Source organism: Orbicella franksi, chromosome 1 (assembly GCF_964199315.1).
Source record: "Orbicella franksi chromosome 1, jaOrbFran1.1, whole genome shotgun sequence".
In the NCBI taxonomy this organism is placed as follows: domain Eukaryota; kingdom Metazoa; phylum Cnidaria; class Anthozoa; order Scleractinia; family Merulinidae; genus Orbicella; species Orbicella franksi.
Genome location: NC_138145.1, coordinates 23,841,716 through 23,860,462, shown reverse-complemented (window position 1 = coordinate 23,860,462; position 18,747 = coordinate 23,841,716). Strand labels below are relative to the sequence as shown.

The 18,747-nt window shown below is 40.8% G+C and overlaps 1 protein-coding gene across 2 annotated transcripts in view; it reads left to right on the top strand.

Moving 5' to 3' along the window:
• The window catches only part of LOC145478309 (uncharacterized), a 57,090-nt gene that overhangs the window by 35,416 nt on the left and 2,927 nt on the right, over positions 1–18,747 (top strand). Inside the window, exons 8-10 of one of the 2 annotated variants that reach the window (XM_081456286.1) lie at positions 7,361–7,516; positions 10,972–16,639; positions 17,452–18,054. In XM_081456286.1, coding sequence (XP_081312412.1) covers positions 7,361–7,516; positions 10,972–16,639; positions 17,452–18,054 — 6,427 coding nt within the window. Of the gene's footprint in view, positions 1–7,360; positions 7,517–10,971; positions 16,640–17,305; positions 18,055–18,747 lie in introns of those variants that run through there. The other variant, XM_081456295.1, reaches the window with a different exon arrangement.

Here is an 18,747-nt window from a genome sequence, read left to right as displayed (position 1 = left end):
GCTTACCCTAACACGTGTAACATCTTAAACATGAATAGTGCTTTAATGCTTTGCACCAATGCTATGGTACGTTATAACGTTCAGAAGATAACAAAGCTACAATGTTTTAGGTTTAGCTACAATAGCGCTTACAGTTTGTTGACCTTTGGAATATAACTGCTCAATAGCTCTATAGAAAGTGATGCCGCCATGAACGGCTCATTCAGAACGTACGTCACGCTCCATTAACTATATTTTACTGGCGTGACAGTAAAATCTCATGTAAAAAAAAAGCGAAATTCTTTCGTTGAAAGCCACATATAGCTGCTGTTAATGTACATGTATAATTATATACATTTACATTGACAGCAGCTACATGTGAATCAAAACTGGCTCGACTTTTTCCTTTATACGGTGTATGACCTCACACCCATTGCATTGCAAGGTTTTGTTACACCAGGTATCATGAGACTTCAGTAACCAAGCTTTATTGACCAGGAGAGCCTGGAGCCTGATGGCATTTAATTGACTCATACAACTCTTGATGAACACTTAATAGTGTGTGTTTTTTGTGATCACTGATACACTGAATGAAATCGATAATTTGTGGAGCAATTTTAATGTTAATTATTGATTGACTAGCGTAAATCAGTGCAGCATGTTCAGTTCCTATTTTTTTCCTATTTTTGAACAGATTCCTATTTTCTCCTATTTTTTTTAATGAAACCTCCTATTTTTCCTATTTGTTTTTGGCTGATTTTGCATCTGTTATAAAACTAAAATGAATTTAAGCCTCATGTGCTTTAGATGTAGATCTAGCAAAAAGCAATTGGTGTCATGACTTTGATGTTCAACAATTTTCAACAATTTTCTACTGCACCTATTGTATCTCTACTAGTTATATAAACTAGTAGTAATCAAAGATTATGAGAGTGCGTTCGATGCCGTCACTTTAATATTTATACCTTAAATAAATGGTTTCACTAGCTGACTTTCAATCTCTGTCTATTGCTAAAATCAACATTTTTCATCGACAACCGAGGTTTTACAGACAGATATATCATAGTGTCAAAGTCCATTCCAGTTAAGAGGTCACTGTACTAACTATAATTTGTTGATTCGTTTAATAACATTTTTTACTGTAAAGCGCCATGAGCCCTGGATATGGCGCTATACAAATCTATTATTATTATTATTATTATTATTCGGTGCGTGACAGCGCCAGTTTCCGAAGACTCAAATTTCGTGCTAAATAATCTCAAAGTAACTGGTAATGTTTAAAAGTTGACTTGAAAAAGTATATTTTATATACATTATTCTAAGCTGGAAGCACAAATGTAAGCAAACATTTGCAGTCGTGTGCTCGGTGATCGTCTGCGTAAACAAACTCCGTGCGACTGATTCGAGTATTTCCCTGATGAATCAAGTAAACAGTATTTACATAATTTGCCATTCCTTGGTTCAGGCACACTCTTATGGATCTTTTTCCACCGATTCAAAACAATATTTGACGCGATAAAGACTGAGCTACATGTATCTGTCGCGACTGGAGCTAATCAACGAATGCAATCAAAATATAGCTGTTCCCACAGTTAACATTCCAAAGCCAGGGCGATTCAAAGTCGTGTTCGTTAACATATAAAATAAACAAGGACAATTCCCTCAGATTTCGATAAATGCTACCGTCGAAGCGTGTATATTCACCAATATCCAATGCTGAGATCACAAAATAACGAAGCCCACGGCGACTGAATGGAAAGAAGTCAAACAAAGATCCAGCGAAAAGACGAGCTCGCATGGCCTGCTTACATGCTCACATGTTCGCCACATGTCTTATCACATGGAATCACATGTCTTAGTATTTAACAGTACCAGTTTACTGGCCGTGACATGCCCCTGCAAAAACCAAGCGGGGTGGCCATTTTGGTGTCCTTACAGGAATGTGGAGTTTTTCTGCATATAACCGTGCACAGTGCAAAATTAGGCTTGCGTTCTTGGAACGCAATGAAAGTGAAGAATGATAATCGCAGTAAATTTTCCAATTTAACTAATTGGAAAGAAGAAGCCTGAAAAAATCAGGGCTTCAATGGAATTCGAACCCGTGACCTCCGCGATACCAGTGCGATGCCCTACCAACTGAGCTATGAAGGCACACATTGGGAGCAAGGTCAATTAATTGAGTTCATATCTTCCCATGAGGAGTGAAATGATGCGAAGTATATATGAAATAATTCATATTTGAACTGCGGTTGTAGATGAAAGTGAAGAATGATCATCGCAGTAAATTTTCCAATTTAAGCACTTGGAAAGAAGAAGCCTGAAAAAATCAGGGCTTCAACGGGATTTTTTTTTCCAGGCTTATTGTGATGATCATTCTTCACTTTCATCCACAAACGCAGTTCAAATATGAATTATTTCATATATACTTCACATCAGTTATATAGATGTAGTTCAGGTGACTATGGTGAAGTCAGCCGATGATATTTTGCATTAACCTCTGGAAAATACTTTAGGTATCCATACATGGCCTTACACTGAACTGTCGCTCACTAGTATATATGAAGCAGTGCCAATCTACCAGAAGGCCCTCAGGGACAGCGGATACACACATCATTTTACCTTTTCACCCCAAACCCCATCCCAACCTGCATGCTCTGAAAAGGAAGAATTGAAAGAGGGAAATAACTTGGTTTAACCCCCCCATACAGCAACAATGTAGTCACCAACGTTGGACAAGCCTTTCTCAAGATCCTTGATGAAGAATTCCCCAAGGAGCATGTGTTACATAAGATCTTTAACCATAACACAGTTAAGATCAGCTAAAGCTGCATGTCTAACCTGAAACAGAACATCGACGGACATAATAAATCCATTTTGCACTAAAAGATCATGCCGCCTAAAACATGCAACTGCAGAAAACCAGCTGAGTGTCCTATGGATGGAAATTGCCTCAAAGAATCGGTTGTCTACCAAGCGACTGTATGAATCACTCCTACGATTGTGTGAAACCACTTCTATTCTTTTTGTTTATTCTTGCTCCTTTCGAGTAGAGCACTCTTTGTTCCACAGATCCCAGCGAAGACGGAAAAACTGTGTTTGACTACTGTAGAAATTCACACCTGTGAGCTTCACAATCTTTATTTCCTTCTGTCTGAGGACTGTATAACTTCACAATCTCAGTACAATCTTGAACTATCGAGGTAAACAATCTTCCTGAGCATTCTTACTTTCTCTCACGTTCGACAATCAACACCTAGAACATTCTACGCGTAACGCAATGTGTAACGCCAACAACGGATTTCGGACAACTACTCCATGAATTACATCCCTTGGACGCGTACAAGATCAATTTGCTTGATAAAGTGGAAAACGTCCTGAAGAGAATGCGATGGAAAGCTTTTTCTTCCTTAATCCATCAATTAATTGCCAATCTAGTAAGTTCAACCTGAAGTCCTGGAAATGCCCACCGCCAATTGACGAACTTAAGCCCTTTGAAGACGAAATGTTCAAGGTAGTTGAGAACCTGAGGTTCAAAAAGTTCGGGACAACTTTCAAGACAGGCTAAAACATGATGTCAAAAAAGCCAACTCTTCTGATAAGGTCCTCGTGTTTGCACACAAGTCCAAAAATGTCTACGAACTTGACAAAGCCCAATACAAGACGCTACTGAGGGAAAACGTTACCAAGAGTTACCCTAAATCGGACAAGCAATCCGTTAACGGTGTCAACTATGAGCTGAATTGTATCACTACGAAGCTTGACATTGGTGATGGGATTTCGTCAATGGCAAGAAGACAGGCATTTATCTCCCTAAAAGATTACAAAGAGAACTTTCCGAACAACCCGAAGTGCAGGCTCATTAACCCAGCCAAGAATAATCTGGGGCTGATCAGCCAGAAGATCCTGGACAGAATCATCAACTGCATCAGGCCCCACACTAACGCCAACCAATGGAGAAACACACGCTCTGTAATCGATTGGTTTCCCGGCATAAAGAACAAGAGCCAGAACACCTTTCTGATTTTTGATATAGTTGACTTCTACCCATCGATATCTGAAGACCTACTGAAGTTGTCGCTGGATTACGCAAGTAAATTCACCACCGTTTCTGATGAAGACGTAGAGATTCTCATGCACTCTAGGAAGACCCTTCCATTCAATAACAACGATCTGTGGGTCAAGAAAGGGGATTAACCTATGTTCGATGTGGCAATGGGTAGCTATAATGGCACTGAAGTGTGTGCGCTAGTAGGCCTGTGCATGCTTCACAAGCTCGTAACCACCTACCGCGGTGGAAAAATCGGCCTCTACAGGGATGATGGCCTAACAGTGTTATAAAACATGAGCGCAAGATCCCTTGATAAGATGAGAAAAGACTTTTCAAGAAATTTTTGGAGAGTTAGGCCTGCAAATAACAGCCCAGTCCAATCTTAAAATTGTCAACTACCCAGATGTGACATTTAATCTCTCAACCGGAAAGTTGTATCCGTACAGAAAGCCAGACAACCACCCGCTCTACGTCAACTCAAAATCCAACCATCCCCCTTCCATAATCAAACACCTACCTGCTACTATAAGCACCCGGATCTCAAGCCTTTCTTGTGACTCTGAGGACTTTGACAAGGCTTCACAATGATGCCCTCAAGGCCAGCGGCTATGGTTAACGTCTGCAATATGCGAGGAGCGATCAACCAACAGATCGCAGACGCAAGAACAGAGCAAGGAACATCATTAGGTTCAACCCGCCGTACAGTGCTAATGTTCAGACGAATGTTGCGAAATCGTTCCTCTGTTTCATTGACAAGCACTTTCCAAAATCACACGTCTTGTACAAGATATTTCAGAGAAACAATGTGAAAGTCAGCTAAAGCTGTATGAGTAACATGGCAACCATCATCAAAAGCCACAACGCGACAGTACTGAGAAAGAACAACGTACATATCGAGCTAACATGCAAATGGAGAAAGAAAGATCTCTGCCCTCTCGATGGTGCGTGTCTTGTCAATACAAAGCAATAATGTAAAATGAGCATAAACTGTGATAAAGCTAAATAAATAAAGATTAAATAAGTAGATAAATATTGAAAAGGTTGCTGTTGTCCATTGTGGTAGATGCAATAATAGTGTATTATCGTTTGTCTCACGATGTAGTCACTTGAGATGTAGATCGCGACGTTTCGACTGCTTACTGCTAGTCTTCTTCAGGTGATGAGGTCGACTGATTACACGGCACCATTTGTATCACGAAGGTCGGCTGTGATTGGTGCATTTCGATCCTCCCATTGTTCCATTGTTCCAGCGAGTAGCTGTTCCCTCAGCGGTCCACTGTTGTACCGTTCTCCTGTTGTGTATTTTCATCATGGGCATCCATGCTTCAGGAATTTCAATTCCACTATCCCTGTTGATGTTATTAGGGTGAATGCTTATGTGGAGAGCTTCCTTGACCCTACATGTGTGCCAGTGATGATCTCGATCAGTTAATTTGACCTCATCCAAATTGGATAGTGGCCGGTCTCGTGGGCGTGTTCAGAAACAGTGGAGGTCTGGGTATGGGCGAGTCGTATATCCCAGCCGTGTTCTTTGATCCTCTCCTGCATAGGTCTCCCTGTTTCCCCAATGTAGACTTTGCCGCACTCGCAGGGAATCCTGTATACAACGCCATCTTGTTTAGACCAGTTGAGGGTATCCTTTGGTTGCACTAAGTGTGACCGAAGTGTCGTGTCAGACTTGAAGACGGTGCGAATGTGTCGTTGTTCTAGGCAGCGGCGGAGAGGCTCTGATACTCCTTGGACATAACGTTAAACGGCGGTGGTTTTAAGCTCTGCCGTGGGCTCTCTTCTTGGGGCTGTTCTTGCCTTTGTGATCTTCTGTGCAAAAGAGGAGGGATATCCATTAGAAACAAGTACAGATGACAGATGGTTTTTTTTTTCTGTCCAGCGATTACTAATGTTTTGGTCATGAGACGTTTAGCCCGGTCGTACAAACACTTCACAATACCGCGCTTTACTGACTGAGGGTGGTGTGAATCATAAATATAGATAAATGCATAAATGCAAATAAATAGATAAAATTAATTCTAATTAAACCATAGTTATAAAAGCTGGCCCAAGTAAATGCATTTCAGCATGTTCTTAAAATTGTCCAAAGATCTACTCTTACGAATACCACTGAGGAGTAAGTTCCATAGCTTTGGGGCGGCAGCACAAAAAGGCATGTCCCCCAATGTCTTCTTTGTTGGCTCTTTGTGGCAACTCAAGGAGAAGCTCATTGTTTTATCGCAAAGAATAGCACGATGTACTCTTAATACCAATTAAATCATTGCTATATCTGCGGCAAGCCTGTGAATAGCTTTAAATGTAGTTACTAGTATCTTTAATTTAAGTCTAAATTGTACTGGCAGCTAGTGAAGCTTGAAAGGCACAGGCGATATATGATCAAAGCAGGAAACATTGCAAATAAGGCATGTGGCTGTGTTCTGGACATGTTGTAACTTAGACAATTGTGTTTGCGGCAAACCATATAATAAACTATTATTGCAAGAGTCAGTTCTAGTAACTAGAGCGTGCACTAACTTCTTAGTTGATTCAGTCGATAGATACTTTCTTATACATCTAATGTTCTGCAGCAGGAAAATAAGACACACCACAAATCTTAATCTTACGTGTATATATCTTACTAACCAAGTTCGAGGGCCGTACTGTAAATTACGGACCGAGTTTTTTCCCCCATCGATTTATGTCCCAAGCGCGAAGCACGCTGGTCACAAATTGAAGGGAAAAAAGGGGATCCATAACTTAAAGTACGGACCGAGAAAACGAGGTTAGTAAGATATTTATTATATCTCTACTGTGCATCTAACGGGCTCGGCAACGATTTCTGTTCACGCGGAACGACTTCAAATTTCTGACGCACCTCGAAAGCGAAACGAGTCAATTTGAAATCGTTGTTAAGTGACTCTGAGGTCGTTAACAGGTTTTAATACAATTTCAGAAGTAACAGAAAATTTTAAACTTTTATTTGCTAAACAGGTTAAGAAATCTTGACGATAAATCACGCAACATTTTGGCAGCAAAAACAGCTTTAATTTTTAGCAGGCCGTACAGTAGAATACGGCCCGCTAAATTGACCAATCACAGCACGCGTACAAACTGAGAGATATAATAATATGTCTTTAACATGTTTTCATCATCGACATGGTTTTGTCCGCAACGGAACGCCATAGCAAAATGAGCTAAATTAAACCGGAAAATAATTGCTATAAACCAAATCGAAATATGTAATTCAGAGAGAAGTTTGCAAGTGAACGGAAACTGATTAACTGGTTTTCTTTCACTGTGATGTCTACAGTATGTGCTACAAAAGTATACATGTTCTTGTTTCAGTTGTTCAGGACTGGGATACTCTTGTCAATCATCATACCCTTCATCAAGTTGTATCAGTCTTTCTGAGTGTGTTGGTGATGGAACTTGCACCAATGTAATGAGGCCAAATGGAACGATTTGTCGACCGGCTGTTGACATTTGTGATCAGTCTGAGAGGTACTAGCATTTATCACCACAAATTGGCTTCCTCGGCTGCAATAGGCCCTTTGCAGCTGGGGTCACATGACCAAATGTTTCCTAGAAAATTTTTGTATTATGGGCTATAACTTAAAGAATGCCAGAAATGGAAAGAGCGCATCGAAAATACCAAAATGACCAAGTTTGAGGCCCCTGGAATTAAAGAGTAAGTTTATACGACTGTTTGAGTTTTTGGAAAATTTAGAGGATTTGTATGTAAAATGTTGCTGGAGAGCAAGGTCCTGCTCCCCAGCAACTTTTTCCATACAAACCTTCTTATTCTTTTAAAAATTCGGACCTTCATAAAATCTCCTTCTTTAATGACTGGGGTCTCAAACTTGGCCATTTTGATATTTGTGACATGCTTCTTCCATTTCTGGCATTCGTTAAGTTATAGCCCATAATTTTATGAAAAATAGGTCACGTGATGGCTTAGCTGCAGAGGGCCTATATCATATTGAACTACACACTTCAAACACGTTGGAATTACTAACATACTCTTTCGGTGTATTGCCAGTGGAACGTTGTCACCTAATGCTCAATTCTAAAGGGTAATCCACATTAGTTACAGTAAAACGTTTGCTAGTGGGATGCCACGAAATTATATCATACCCTTGGTATTTAAAAACGTGACCTTGTTGAATGGTCGTTAGATGTTGGCCCTGGGGCTCTGTTTTTTATCTGGGTTCAGGCAGTGGTTTATTTTGTCTGAAGTTTAATGGGCTATGAAAATTTCTTAGGTAGTACCCTACCTTGAATTGAATGTGACATATCTAGGTGCTGTTTATTAAATGCCTTTCCTATTAACAATATATGTGCCCTGAGTACTGTAAATCATGTTTAGAATGTGTTGCTTAAACATTCATTGCAAATGATGTTTATAATGATGTTTATATCTATCTATCTATCTATCTATCTATCTATCTATCTATCTATCTATCTATCTATCTATCTACGTACGTACGTACGTACGTACGTATATGTATGTATGTATGTATGTATGTATGTATGTATGTATGTATGTATGTATGTATGTATGTATGTATGTATGTATGTATGTATGTATGTATGTATGTATGTATGTATGTATGTATGTATGTATTTCTTTTTTTTCTGCTTTCGCTATGACAGCAGCTTGTAAATCTTACCTAGCATGAAATGTAGAAACTCCTTGCCGCACGTTTCCTTTATTTAGGTTTTTTTTTTCATTATGTATCGACCCCCCCCCCCCCCCTTTTCAATTTGCGTTAAGTTTAGCCCAGGCTACACTCGTCTGAATTCAGTTCGCCCGGTGACTCTGACAAGGAGCGACCGATTAGCGTTCTGTATTTGCTGTCTAAAGGAAGTCTGCCCGAGGACATCATTAAGTCCAATGAAGGTCCAAGTTTAACGATTTGCTAGTAAGCGTCGTCCATTATCGTACGTGAGGCGGGCCTGAGGAGATGTGTAAACTGTACGGGTCACATTTAGTCCCCTAACAGTAGGCCGTTTGCCCTGTGGCGATAATGTTGTGCTTGCTTTAGACAGCAAAACTCTTTAGCCACATCGATTTAGTGCTTAGACGTGCAATGAAATAGACATCTCTAGCTGCTGTTGGCGTCATTTGCTCTGAACTTTGATGTAGCTAAAGACTTAGAAAAAAATCTGTTGAAATCTGGATGTGCCATTCCGCGCTCGACAAAATTGAAGTACATCCGGGACATTGCTATTTGCGAGCAAAACATGGCCACGAGGAGAGAGAAGAACATGAGTTCAAGCGCTGATCGTGAGTAGAATTTCCCTGTTTTATCAATTTTAGGCGTTCTCGGCTTAGCTAAGTATCAGAACTGTCTGTGATTCGCTAGCGCGGAAGAAATTTATTTGCCTGGTTTCCGGGCGATAATTGACGTAACGACAACATGTTGAGTGTTCGCTTACTGCTAACTATGGCCTAGTTTGTTTGAATTTCAATCGATTCTCGATGTAGGAAGCTCTTGTTCAGTCCATTTAGGACGATGCAGGCCTTTAGAAAGCAATAGATTGGCTCTCCGCCGCGGTTTTGATATCTGTACGTTCGTGTTGATTTAGACTCCAATTTCATGTTAAAAGCACACTTAATTAAATTGCACAATTCATGATTCAACGAAAAGACGGTGAATTTAGTCTTCCTGGCCTCAAAAGGCATACAGGAGAGTTATTTGCTGCTATTTGAGCTACGATAAGCCTCGTGGAAAGCTAGCTCAGGGACAGAATTGTAGCAAGATTATCAGTGACAAGTCAAATTCTATGGCTATGTTTTTGCGAATCCGGTCAGATATTGAGATGAAATGTCACGTAACGGCTACTTTGTGGCTGAAATATAGAGGTAAATAACCGATTCCACTGCTTACCATGCTCTTGTTAGCGTGACTGGCTAATTTAACCCACAGTAAAGACATAGTGAGGTCATTTAGGTGAAATCGCAGAGGTTAAGCCTGTCTAAATTAGTGCCGCGGCGAACCAAATGATCAATGTAAGCTCTAATTTAGCTTTGTTTGGCTCGTTCGACTTGTATAGGCATGGTATGGACTCTATTAAGAGTACACGAGGTAGATAGCACTCTCGGTACGACATGGCCATATTTACGTACATTTTCTAACCGATTTTCCAAAAACATGCCCGCTATTTTTGTGCAAAGTCTTCAACACAGTTTTCATAAATTCAGACATATATATATATACATACATACATACATACATACATACATACATACATACATACATACATACATACATACATACATACATACATACATACATACATACATACATACATACATACATACATACATACATACATACATACATACATACATACATACATACATACATACATACATACATACATACATACATACATACATACATACATACATACATACATACATACATACATACATACATACATACATACATACATACATACATACATACATACATACATACATACATACATACATACATACATACATACATACATACATACATACATACATACATACATACATACATACATACATACATACATACATACATACATACATACATACATACATACATACATACATACATACATACATACATACATACATACATACATACATACATACATATGAAAACCGTGTTAAAGACTTTGCACCAAAATAGCGGGCATGTTTTTGAGATTTACAAGCTGCTGTCATAGCGAAAGCAGAAAAAGAAAAACAAACAAACAAACAAAGAAATGAAAAAAACATATAAATGAAAAAACACCTGATTCAGTCTTTATCTATCTATCTAGCTAGCTAGCTATCTATCTATCTATCTATCTATCTATCTATTATCTATCTATCTATCTATCTATCTATCTATCTGTCTGTCTGTCTATCTATCTATCTATCTATATATAAAGTACCTTACATAATGTGTCATGCAAAGGTGTGATGGGGTCCTTGGAACATGTCCTGGAGCAGTGATCGATGATATTGTCTCGAGAACTGGCAGCCTGCAAACAATGGACTCTGATTTCCAGTCAGCAAGGACCTATCAGTATATCCAAGACAAGCTATTTGTGAAGATTGTGGGATTTTCAACGTCATGTGGACAACTTAATCTCAGATGGTTTGTTCTATCAGGAACTTCACCTTGCTCTTTTATTTCACCAGTCAATGGTACTCTGCCAGACACGACTGTACACCAGACTATCACTGGACTTTTGCTTCAGGATAACGCAACTTACACAGTGTCCATAAAAGCATCGGACGTGAGAGGGAAAACTTATCAACCTGTCTGCAGCAGTGTTATAGTCGTGGATACATCAAAGCCTCAAGGTGGGTGGATCCGAGATGGTTCTGGAACGGACCTGAGTTATCAAGCTTCAACACTATTGCAGGCGAACTGGGGAGGAGTGCAGACAAGACATGGTGTTGCCAAGTATCAATGGAAAGTGCTCCTTACTTTGTTTAACACCAATCAAACCACCGAACTAATGTCTTTTACCAACGTAAATCTAAACACTAACGCAGGAAAGACCTTCAGCAGCATGACAGATGGATCTAAAGCGAGATTTGTCGTTCGTTCATTCACAAAAGCAGGCCTGTTTTCTGACCTCACAAGTGATGGAGTTGTCATTGACACCTCACCACCAGAAGCTGGGAAGATATACGACGGGAATCAACGTGGTGTAGACATCAAATATGCCAAATGGACTAATGCTTTTAGTGCAACCTGGGACCGCTTTACTGATCCACATTGTCCCATTTCAAGATACACTTGGGCGGTACAGCGGCAAGGTGCGGGACTCATTACTTCATTTAAGAACATAGCACTTAACCGCTCTCCTACAGCAACAAACCTAAATCTTGTTTCTAAAGAAAGCTACTGTGCTGTAGTCAGAAGTTATAATGAAGCTGGACTCTTCACTCAAATCAGGTCAGACTGTGTGCTAATAGACCATGATGCTCCACAAGCTGGCACCGTTAACGATGGACACTTTAGTGACGTTGACTACCAATCAGAGGACACCATGATAGCAGCGAACTGGAATGGATTCACAGACGGGAACAAAGGAAGTGGAATTGTGGAATACAAGTACATGATAGCAGACAGCAATGGAAACATAACTGTTCCTTGGACATCGGCAGGAAATGCGACGAGCATGGCACATAATGGTTTGACTTTGAAAAATAACACTATGTACTTTGTGACTGTTAAAGCAATTGATGCAGTAGGTCTGAGCATTAATGTCACTGGTGATGGCATCAAGATCACTTCAACTCACCCTGTTTTCACTGGCAGAATTACAGTAGCTGGAGAGGAAGACTTCATAAACGGAACGCCATGTGTTTACATACCAAGTGTTTCGTCAGTAACAGTGCGATGGGTTGGTTTCTCTGATGCACACAGCGGAATTCAACGATTTGACTGGGCTATTCTTCCTTCTGCCCAGTCACCATCAAGCTTAGACTTCAAAACAGTCCCTGGATCCAATCTGCCAACATCTGGCACATTCAGCAGCTTAGCATTAACTCAAGGTAAAGGTTACTACGTTATTATAAGAGCCTACAATGGAGTTGGATTATTTGAAGATGGTTATTCAGTCCTTGTAATACCTGATACCACCCCTCCAACCCCTGGGGATGTGTTTGATGGACAGACGCCCGAAGTTGATATTGACTATCAGGCTGACTCGAAGCATGTTTATGGTTCTTGGACAAAGTTTCCGGAGGCTGACACAGCTATTAAATGTTACTACTATGCTGTAGGGAGCTGCTTAACAGGAAACTATCACCTAACTGAAAATCAGTTTATTCCAGTGAATCCACCAACTGCAAGATCATTTCTATTAACAAACATCTCACTGGTCAATGGCCAGCAGTATTGTATTACAGTCATGGCTGAAAACAAAGCAGGGTTGCTTAGTTTGAAAGTGTCTTCGGATGGCTTTCTCGTTGACCTGACACCTCCCAATGTACGAAAGGCGCAAGTACAGGACGGTAACACAGGTTCAGACATTGATTACCAAGCCAATAACACGGCACTATCAGCCGAATGGAGTGGCATCATAGACCCAGAGTCTGGGATACAGTCATACGAGTATGGAGTTAGCAAAACCCGTGCTGGTGTACCTGATGTTGTTCCCTTTCGAAACACTGGACTTAACTCTTCTGCTACTGCAACTGGTCTATCTCTGGCTGATGACGTCTATTACTTTATTGTCTGTGCGGTGAACAATGCAGGACTACGCAAATGTATCAGCTCTGATGGTGTGCTCATTGATTTGAGTCCTCCAAGCTATGGTGTGGTGTATGATGGGATTATTGAACCGGATCTTAAGTATCAGTCCTCTTTGTCACACATAGCTGCAAACTGGGAAGGGATCTGGGACTTGGATAGTGGTGTTGAGAAATTTGAATGGAGTGTTGGAACCACTGTGCATGACAAAACCAGTGTTCTGAACTATACCGATGTTGGTCTTTCAACGCATGTGAGAAGTCAAACAGCTCTTCGTTTACTGAGTGGAACAAAATATTATGTGCATTTGAAGGTGACAAATCAGATTGGAGCAGTTAGGGAACTTGTTTCAGATGGTGTCATTGTAGATGGATCTCCACCAATACCGAGTACAATTTATCCTGGATTTGGTTCTCAAGGTGAGTGGAAATACAGCAAGCAAGAAAATGCTTTCTACTCTGCTACTACATCAAGTGTTGCAGTTTATTGGAACAGATTCTCCGAACCTGAGAGTGAAGTTTGGTACTACAAGTGGGCTATAGGTACAAGCAAATGTGGTACACAAGTTCAAGCACTCACAAACATCGGCCGATCAAACTATGCCAACACTACAATGACAGACATTATCTTCAAACCTGGTATAAAATATTACATCACTGTAATTTCCAGGAACCGAGCTGGTCTTGTCTCAAGATCATGCTCTGATGCATTAGTCTTTGACAGCACTCCGCCTCTTCCGGGAAAAGTTCACATTGGACAACCATCAAGCAGAAATGAAGGGAAAACATTTTTAAGCAACAGCAGTGTCTCCATTTTATGGGACGAATTTAAAGATCCAGCAAGTGGAATCAAGTGGTGCAATATTTCAGTGGTTGACCAGGCTGGGAACATTTTCTTCTCTGCAATGGCAAATACCTCTTCAGGCAATATAACGGTTCCGCGCAGTATTGCATTTCGTTGTGGTGAATACAATGCCAGCGTTGAATGCGTAAACAATGCAGGTCTTGCTTCTTCATCATCTTCAGTATTTGTCATCGACAACACACCACCCATTCAGAATGGTCCCATTATAGCGGGTGTATCACGTGATCACTCTTTCCAGTATCAATCAGACATAAGTTCAATTACTGCATCATGGCCCTCATTTACAGACCTTGAAAGTGGTATAGAGAAGTACTATTTTGCCATTGGTACCAAGCCTTACCAAGACGATGTCATAAGGTTTGAAAACATAGGTTTGGTCACTCGGATAACCAAGACTGGCCTTAGCCTTTCACATGGAGAAACGTATTTCATTACAGTCATGGGAAAAAACCTGGCTGGATTAAACTGCAGTGTTTCCTCACTTGGTGTCATAATAGATACAACTTTGCCCCTTGCTGAGAACGACGATGTCCAAGATGGTTTACACAATAATGATGTCGACTACTTTCCCCCAAATGTTGGACTATCAGCACAATGGATAAATGTTACAGATCCTGAAAGTGGCATTATGCATAGCGAATTCTGCCTGGGGACAAAACCACTAGGCTGTCAGATCAAACCAATGACGAGCACTGGGGCCAAAAAATCTTTTACTTGTCCAGAATGTATCGTATATGAGGGGGAGAGGGTGTATGTAACAGTCCGTGTGACCAATGCTGCAGGGCTATCTAGAACACTCACCTCTGATGGAATGCTGTTAGATGTCAGTCCTCCAGTAATGGGAGATGTTACTGATGGGAGCCACATAACTGGACTTGACTACAATGTTGTACTTGAGGACTGGAATATTTCTATGTCTTGGTTTGGTGTGGCGGACACTGAAAGTGGTGTGCGATCATGTAGTTGGACCATTGAAAACAACAGTGGAGTCATTTTGTTTCAAAAGAAAGTCACTAACAACTCCATTTACGAAGAAAGAAGTGTTTTCTCATACAACAAGACGTACAGAGATCTTCAGTTGATTAAAAACATGACTTACTTTAATGTGTTGAGTTGCTTGAATACAGCAGATATGCAAGCCACTGTCCGGTCTAATGGCTTCCAGGTAGAATCTGTTTGGCCTATTCCAGCTCATGTGCGAGATGGCTCAGTGCCAGGGATAGATCTTGTTTATCTCACTAACACGAAAAAGGTTGGTGCCAACTGGGACCCTTTTTTTGCGGACGCCAAGGATCCTATTGTAGACTATGAGATGGCTATTGGGGCAGCTGAAGGCCGAGAAGATGTTCTTCACTTTGTGAGTGTTGGCTTGAAGAGGAGTACTGAGAAAGACTTGGCCCCAAACATTCCAGCCTTTGATGTTTTGGCAAGTGGTAAAAAATATTACACAACCATAAAAGCCACCACCAAAAGTGGTCTATCGTCGATGCAACATTCTGATGGATTCATAGTAGATCCTAGCCCGCCTCTGAAGACAGAAGTTTCAGTGTCGCACAAACTTGTCGATCAAGGAATGCAAACAATTGAACTAAGCGTTTCTTGGAATGGTGTTGAAGATAACGAAAGTGACATCAGTAGCAGCGGGTATTGCCTTGGTGTAACTCGTCTCACATGCAGTAGTGGCCTTGTGCAAGCAGGTGCTTCTACATTTGGCACTGTTGGCCCCTTCAGACCTGATCCATGGGCTGAATATTTCGTCACGGTTGTTGTTGTAAATGGAGCTGGTCTAAAAACGGTCATGTCATCAAAGAAATTAGTTTTTGACACATCACCTCCACACAAGGGTACTGTAATTGATGGAATCGACCTTGATATTGATTTCACTAATTCAACGAACTTCTTTTCGGTTCAGTGGCATGGTATCGAAGATGAAGAGTCTGATGTTGCCAGTTGCTCCTGGGCGCTAATCGAACAATCAATCTCGGATGACAGATCGGTATTTGGAAATAGTACTGCAGTGTTAAGGAAAGCCGTGGAACGGGAAGGAAACCTCACTCAAGCAAATCTTAGTCTTGTCCCAGGCGCTCGCTACATCAGTGAAATCACGTGCTCCAACGGCGATGGCTTCAGTAGCACTTCTTCCTCTGATGGTGTCATTGTAGATGTTACATCACCAAATGCTGCTCTAGTTCACGATGGATCATCTCTACTAGCGGACGTTGATTATCAGTCATCAACTACTTCGGTAGAAGTAGTGTGGAATCCCTTTGAAGACCAAGAAAGTGGAATCATGGAGTACCACTGGGGCCTAGGAACCACTCCTGATGACACAGACGCGATGAACTTTACCGCAGTAGGGAAAATGACGTCAGGGAAGGCAGGAAACTTATCACTGACCCATGGTGTGAGGTATTATGTCACAGTGGAGGCTGCAAATGGCGCTGGCATGACGTCGCGTGGTTGGTCTAGTGGTTTTGTAATTGACGTGACTCCTCCTGGATTAACTGAGGTAATTTAAAACAGTTAGCAACTTTCACCAAAGCGGAGGCATTTCTCTCCGACGCTGAGGTGAACAACTGATGTAATCAAAGGCGGTCTAAGACGCTAATTTTATTGTAAAATCAAGGTCATTCTTACCTTGACAGAAAAGCCAGTTGTTTAGCCAGGTGTTCCCTTTTGACTACTTTGCCAGGCTAGTACACTAGTACACAAAATTTGAAAAGTGAATTGTTTACGGCTAGATTTACCGTGCTGAATATATTTTGAAAAACATATCGTTTAACACTTTTTATGTAATATATCAAACGCGAGAGACCGTGTTTCATCGGGATACCCAAACACCGAGAAGTGATTTGAAAATACGACGCGCAGTGGAATATTTACCACGAAATTCGAGATGTAACTTTGGATAACCGATGAAACACAGTGTCGATTGTTTGATATATCTTCTCAATCGAAACAAAAACAAAGGAGTAAACAGAGAAGTAAAATCGTCAAAATCTATGCTAAAAAAGATCGGGTATCCAAACCTCCTTCACGGCTGGCATTAGTTTGTTGGCCTGAGTAATAAAGAAGTCCTTGTTATTTATTTTCCTTCCAGTTTCATATCTAATAACATTTTGTTCGTATAACCTTTTAAAAAAACTTGCTCTTGGCCTCTCGTTGATGAAAACAGGTTAAACTTCTTCAAGGCTGTCAAGGAAAGCTAAACATGGCAGGCGATCAGAGATCCACAGAGAAGCCAAAACAATAAGGCTTTTTGAAGACTTCGACTGCGGTTAAAGAATGTACTTAAGTGGACGCCTCTTGTTCTTAATGTAGGTCACGGCTGGTTCAAAACTTTGGATTGGTCCTGCAGACAGTCTGCTCGCCACCTGGAAGTCACAAGACCTGGAGAGCGGAATAGACAAAACAGAATTTTGCGTCGGAACATTGCCTGTAGGGTGCCAGATAAAATCAATGACCGAAATACTCCCAAACTCGACAGACGTGACATGCAGAGACTGCGTCTTAAGTCATTATGGGACGTACTACCTTAGTATAAGAGTAACAAATGGTGCTGGCCTTTTTACTGTAATTGCGACAAACGGAACCAAAGTCGATCTGACGGCTCCTTTCCTCAGTGATATCGTCCCACAGTTCTCCGTCACGTCGTGCAGTACAAATTGCACCCTAGTTTCAAATATCACTGGTGTCCAAGATGATGAAAGCGGTGTCAGACTTTGTAGCTTTGCGATAAGAAACAGTACTGACTTTGTGACTGATTTTATAGAAAATGGGTTAAGTGCGACTGTCATGGCCACAGGTCTACAATTGCTACCCGGACAAAGTTATTACACCGTGGTGAGATGCGAAAACAATGCTGGACTTTACACAGAGACGGTATCTTCTCCAGTCCTTGTTGACGATACGCCTCCTTCAAAGGTATGGTTAGTTCCATATAGTGTATTCAGTTAAACTTATCAAAGAAAGAAATTCCTTCCTTCCTTTGTACAAACACAAATACAGTGACCATCACAAGGGTCATTAGAGTATTCAAGTGCTATCCCCGTCTCCAACTGTCAAATGACATACTAGTCCACTCCTGGTTACCCCAGCATTCTGTAGGGTATACCTATAAATTTTCTGGTATACGTCCTCATTTGATAGTAAGGGTTTTTGAAGACAATTCACATTACAAAATACAGGTAAACGTGAATGACGTTTCAACCGCTCTTCCGTTTTTACCTTCAACATTTAACTTGAGAATGACCGAAGAGCGGTCCAAACGTCGTTTACTTTTACCTGTATTTCTTACTGACTCATTTGATAATTACAATTTATACTCTTAGCTCCAGTTACTCTAAAGATGGGTAACGCCATTCACTGGATAGGTCACTATCCATTGAACAGCGTACACCTCCAGCTGGTTTTGCTTACAAGTTCACTTGATAGCGCGTCATCCGGCGGACAGCTTTTTCCACTCTTTGAGCAAACAGGCCAGAGTGGAGTGTGACACTGAGGCTTAAAGTAACTGTTTTGGCTTCTTTAACATTTAGCAAAGTGGCACAATGTAGTGTCAGTTCACTTCTGTCTCCTTTCGAAATTACTACGCGAAATGGTCACCTTTATCAGCCT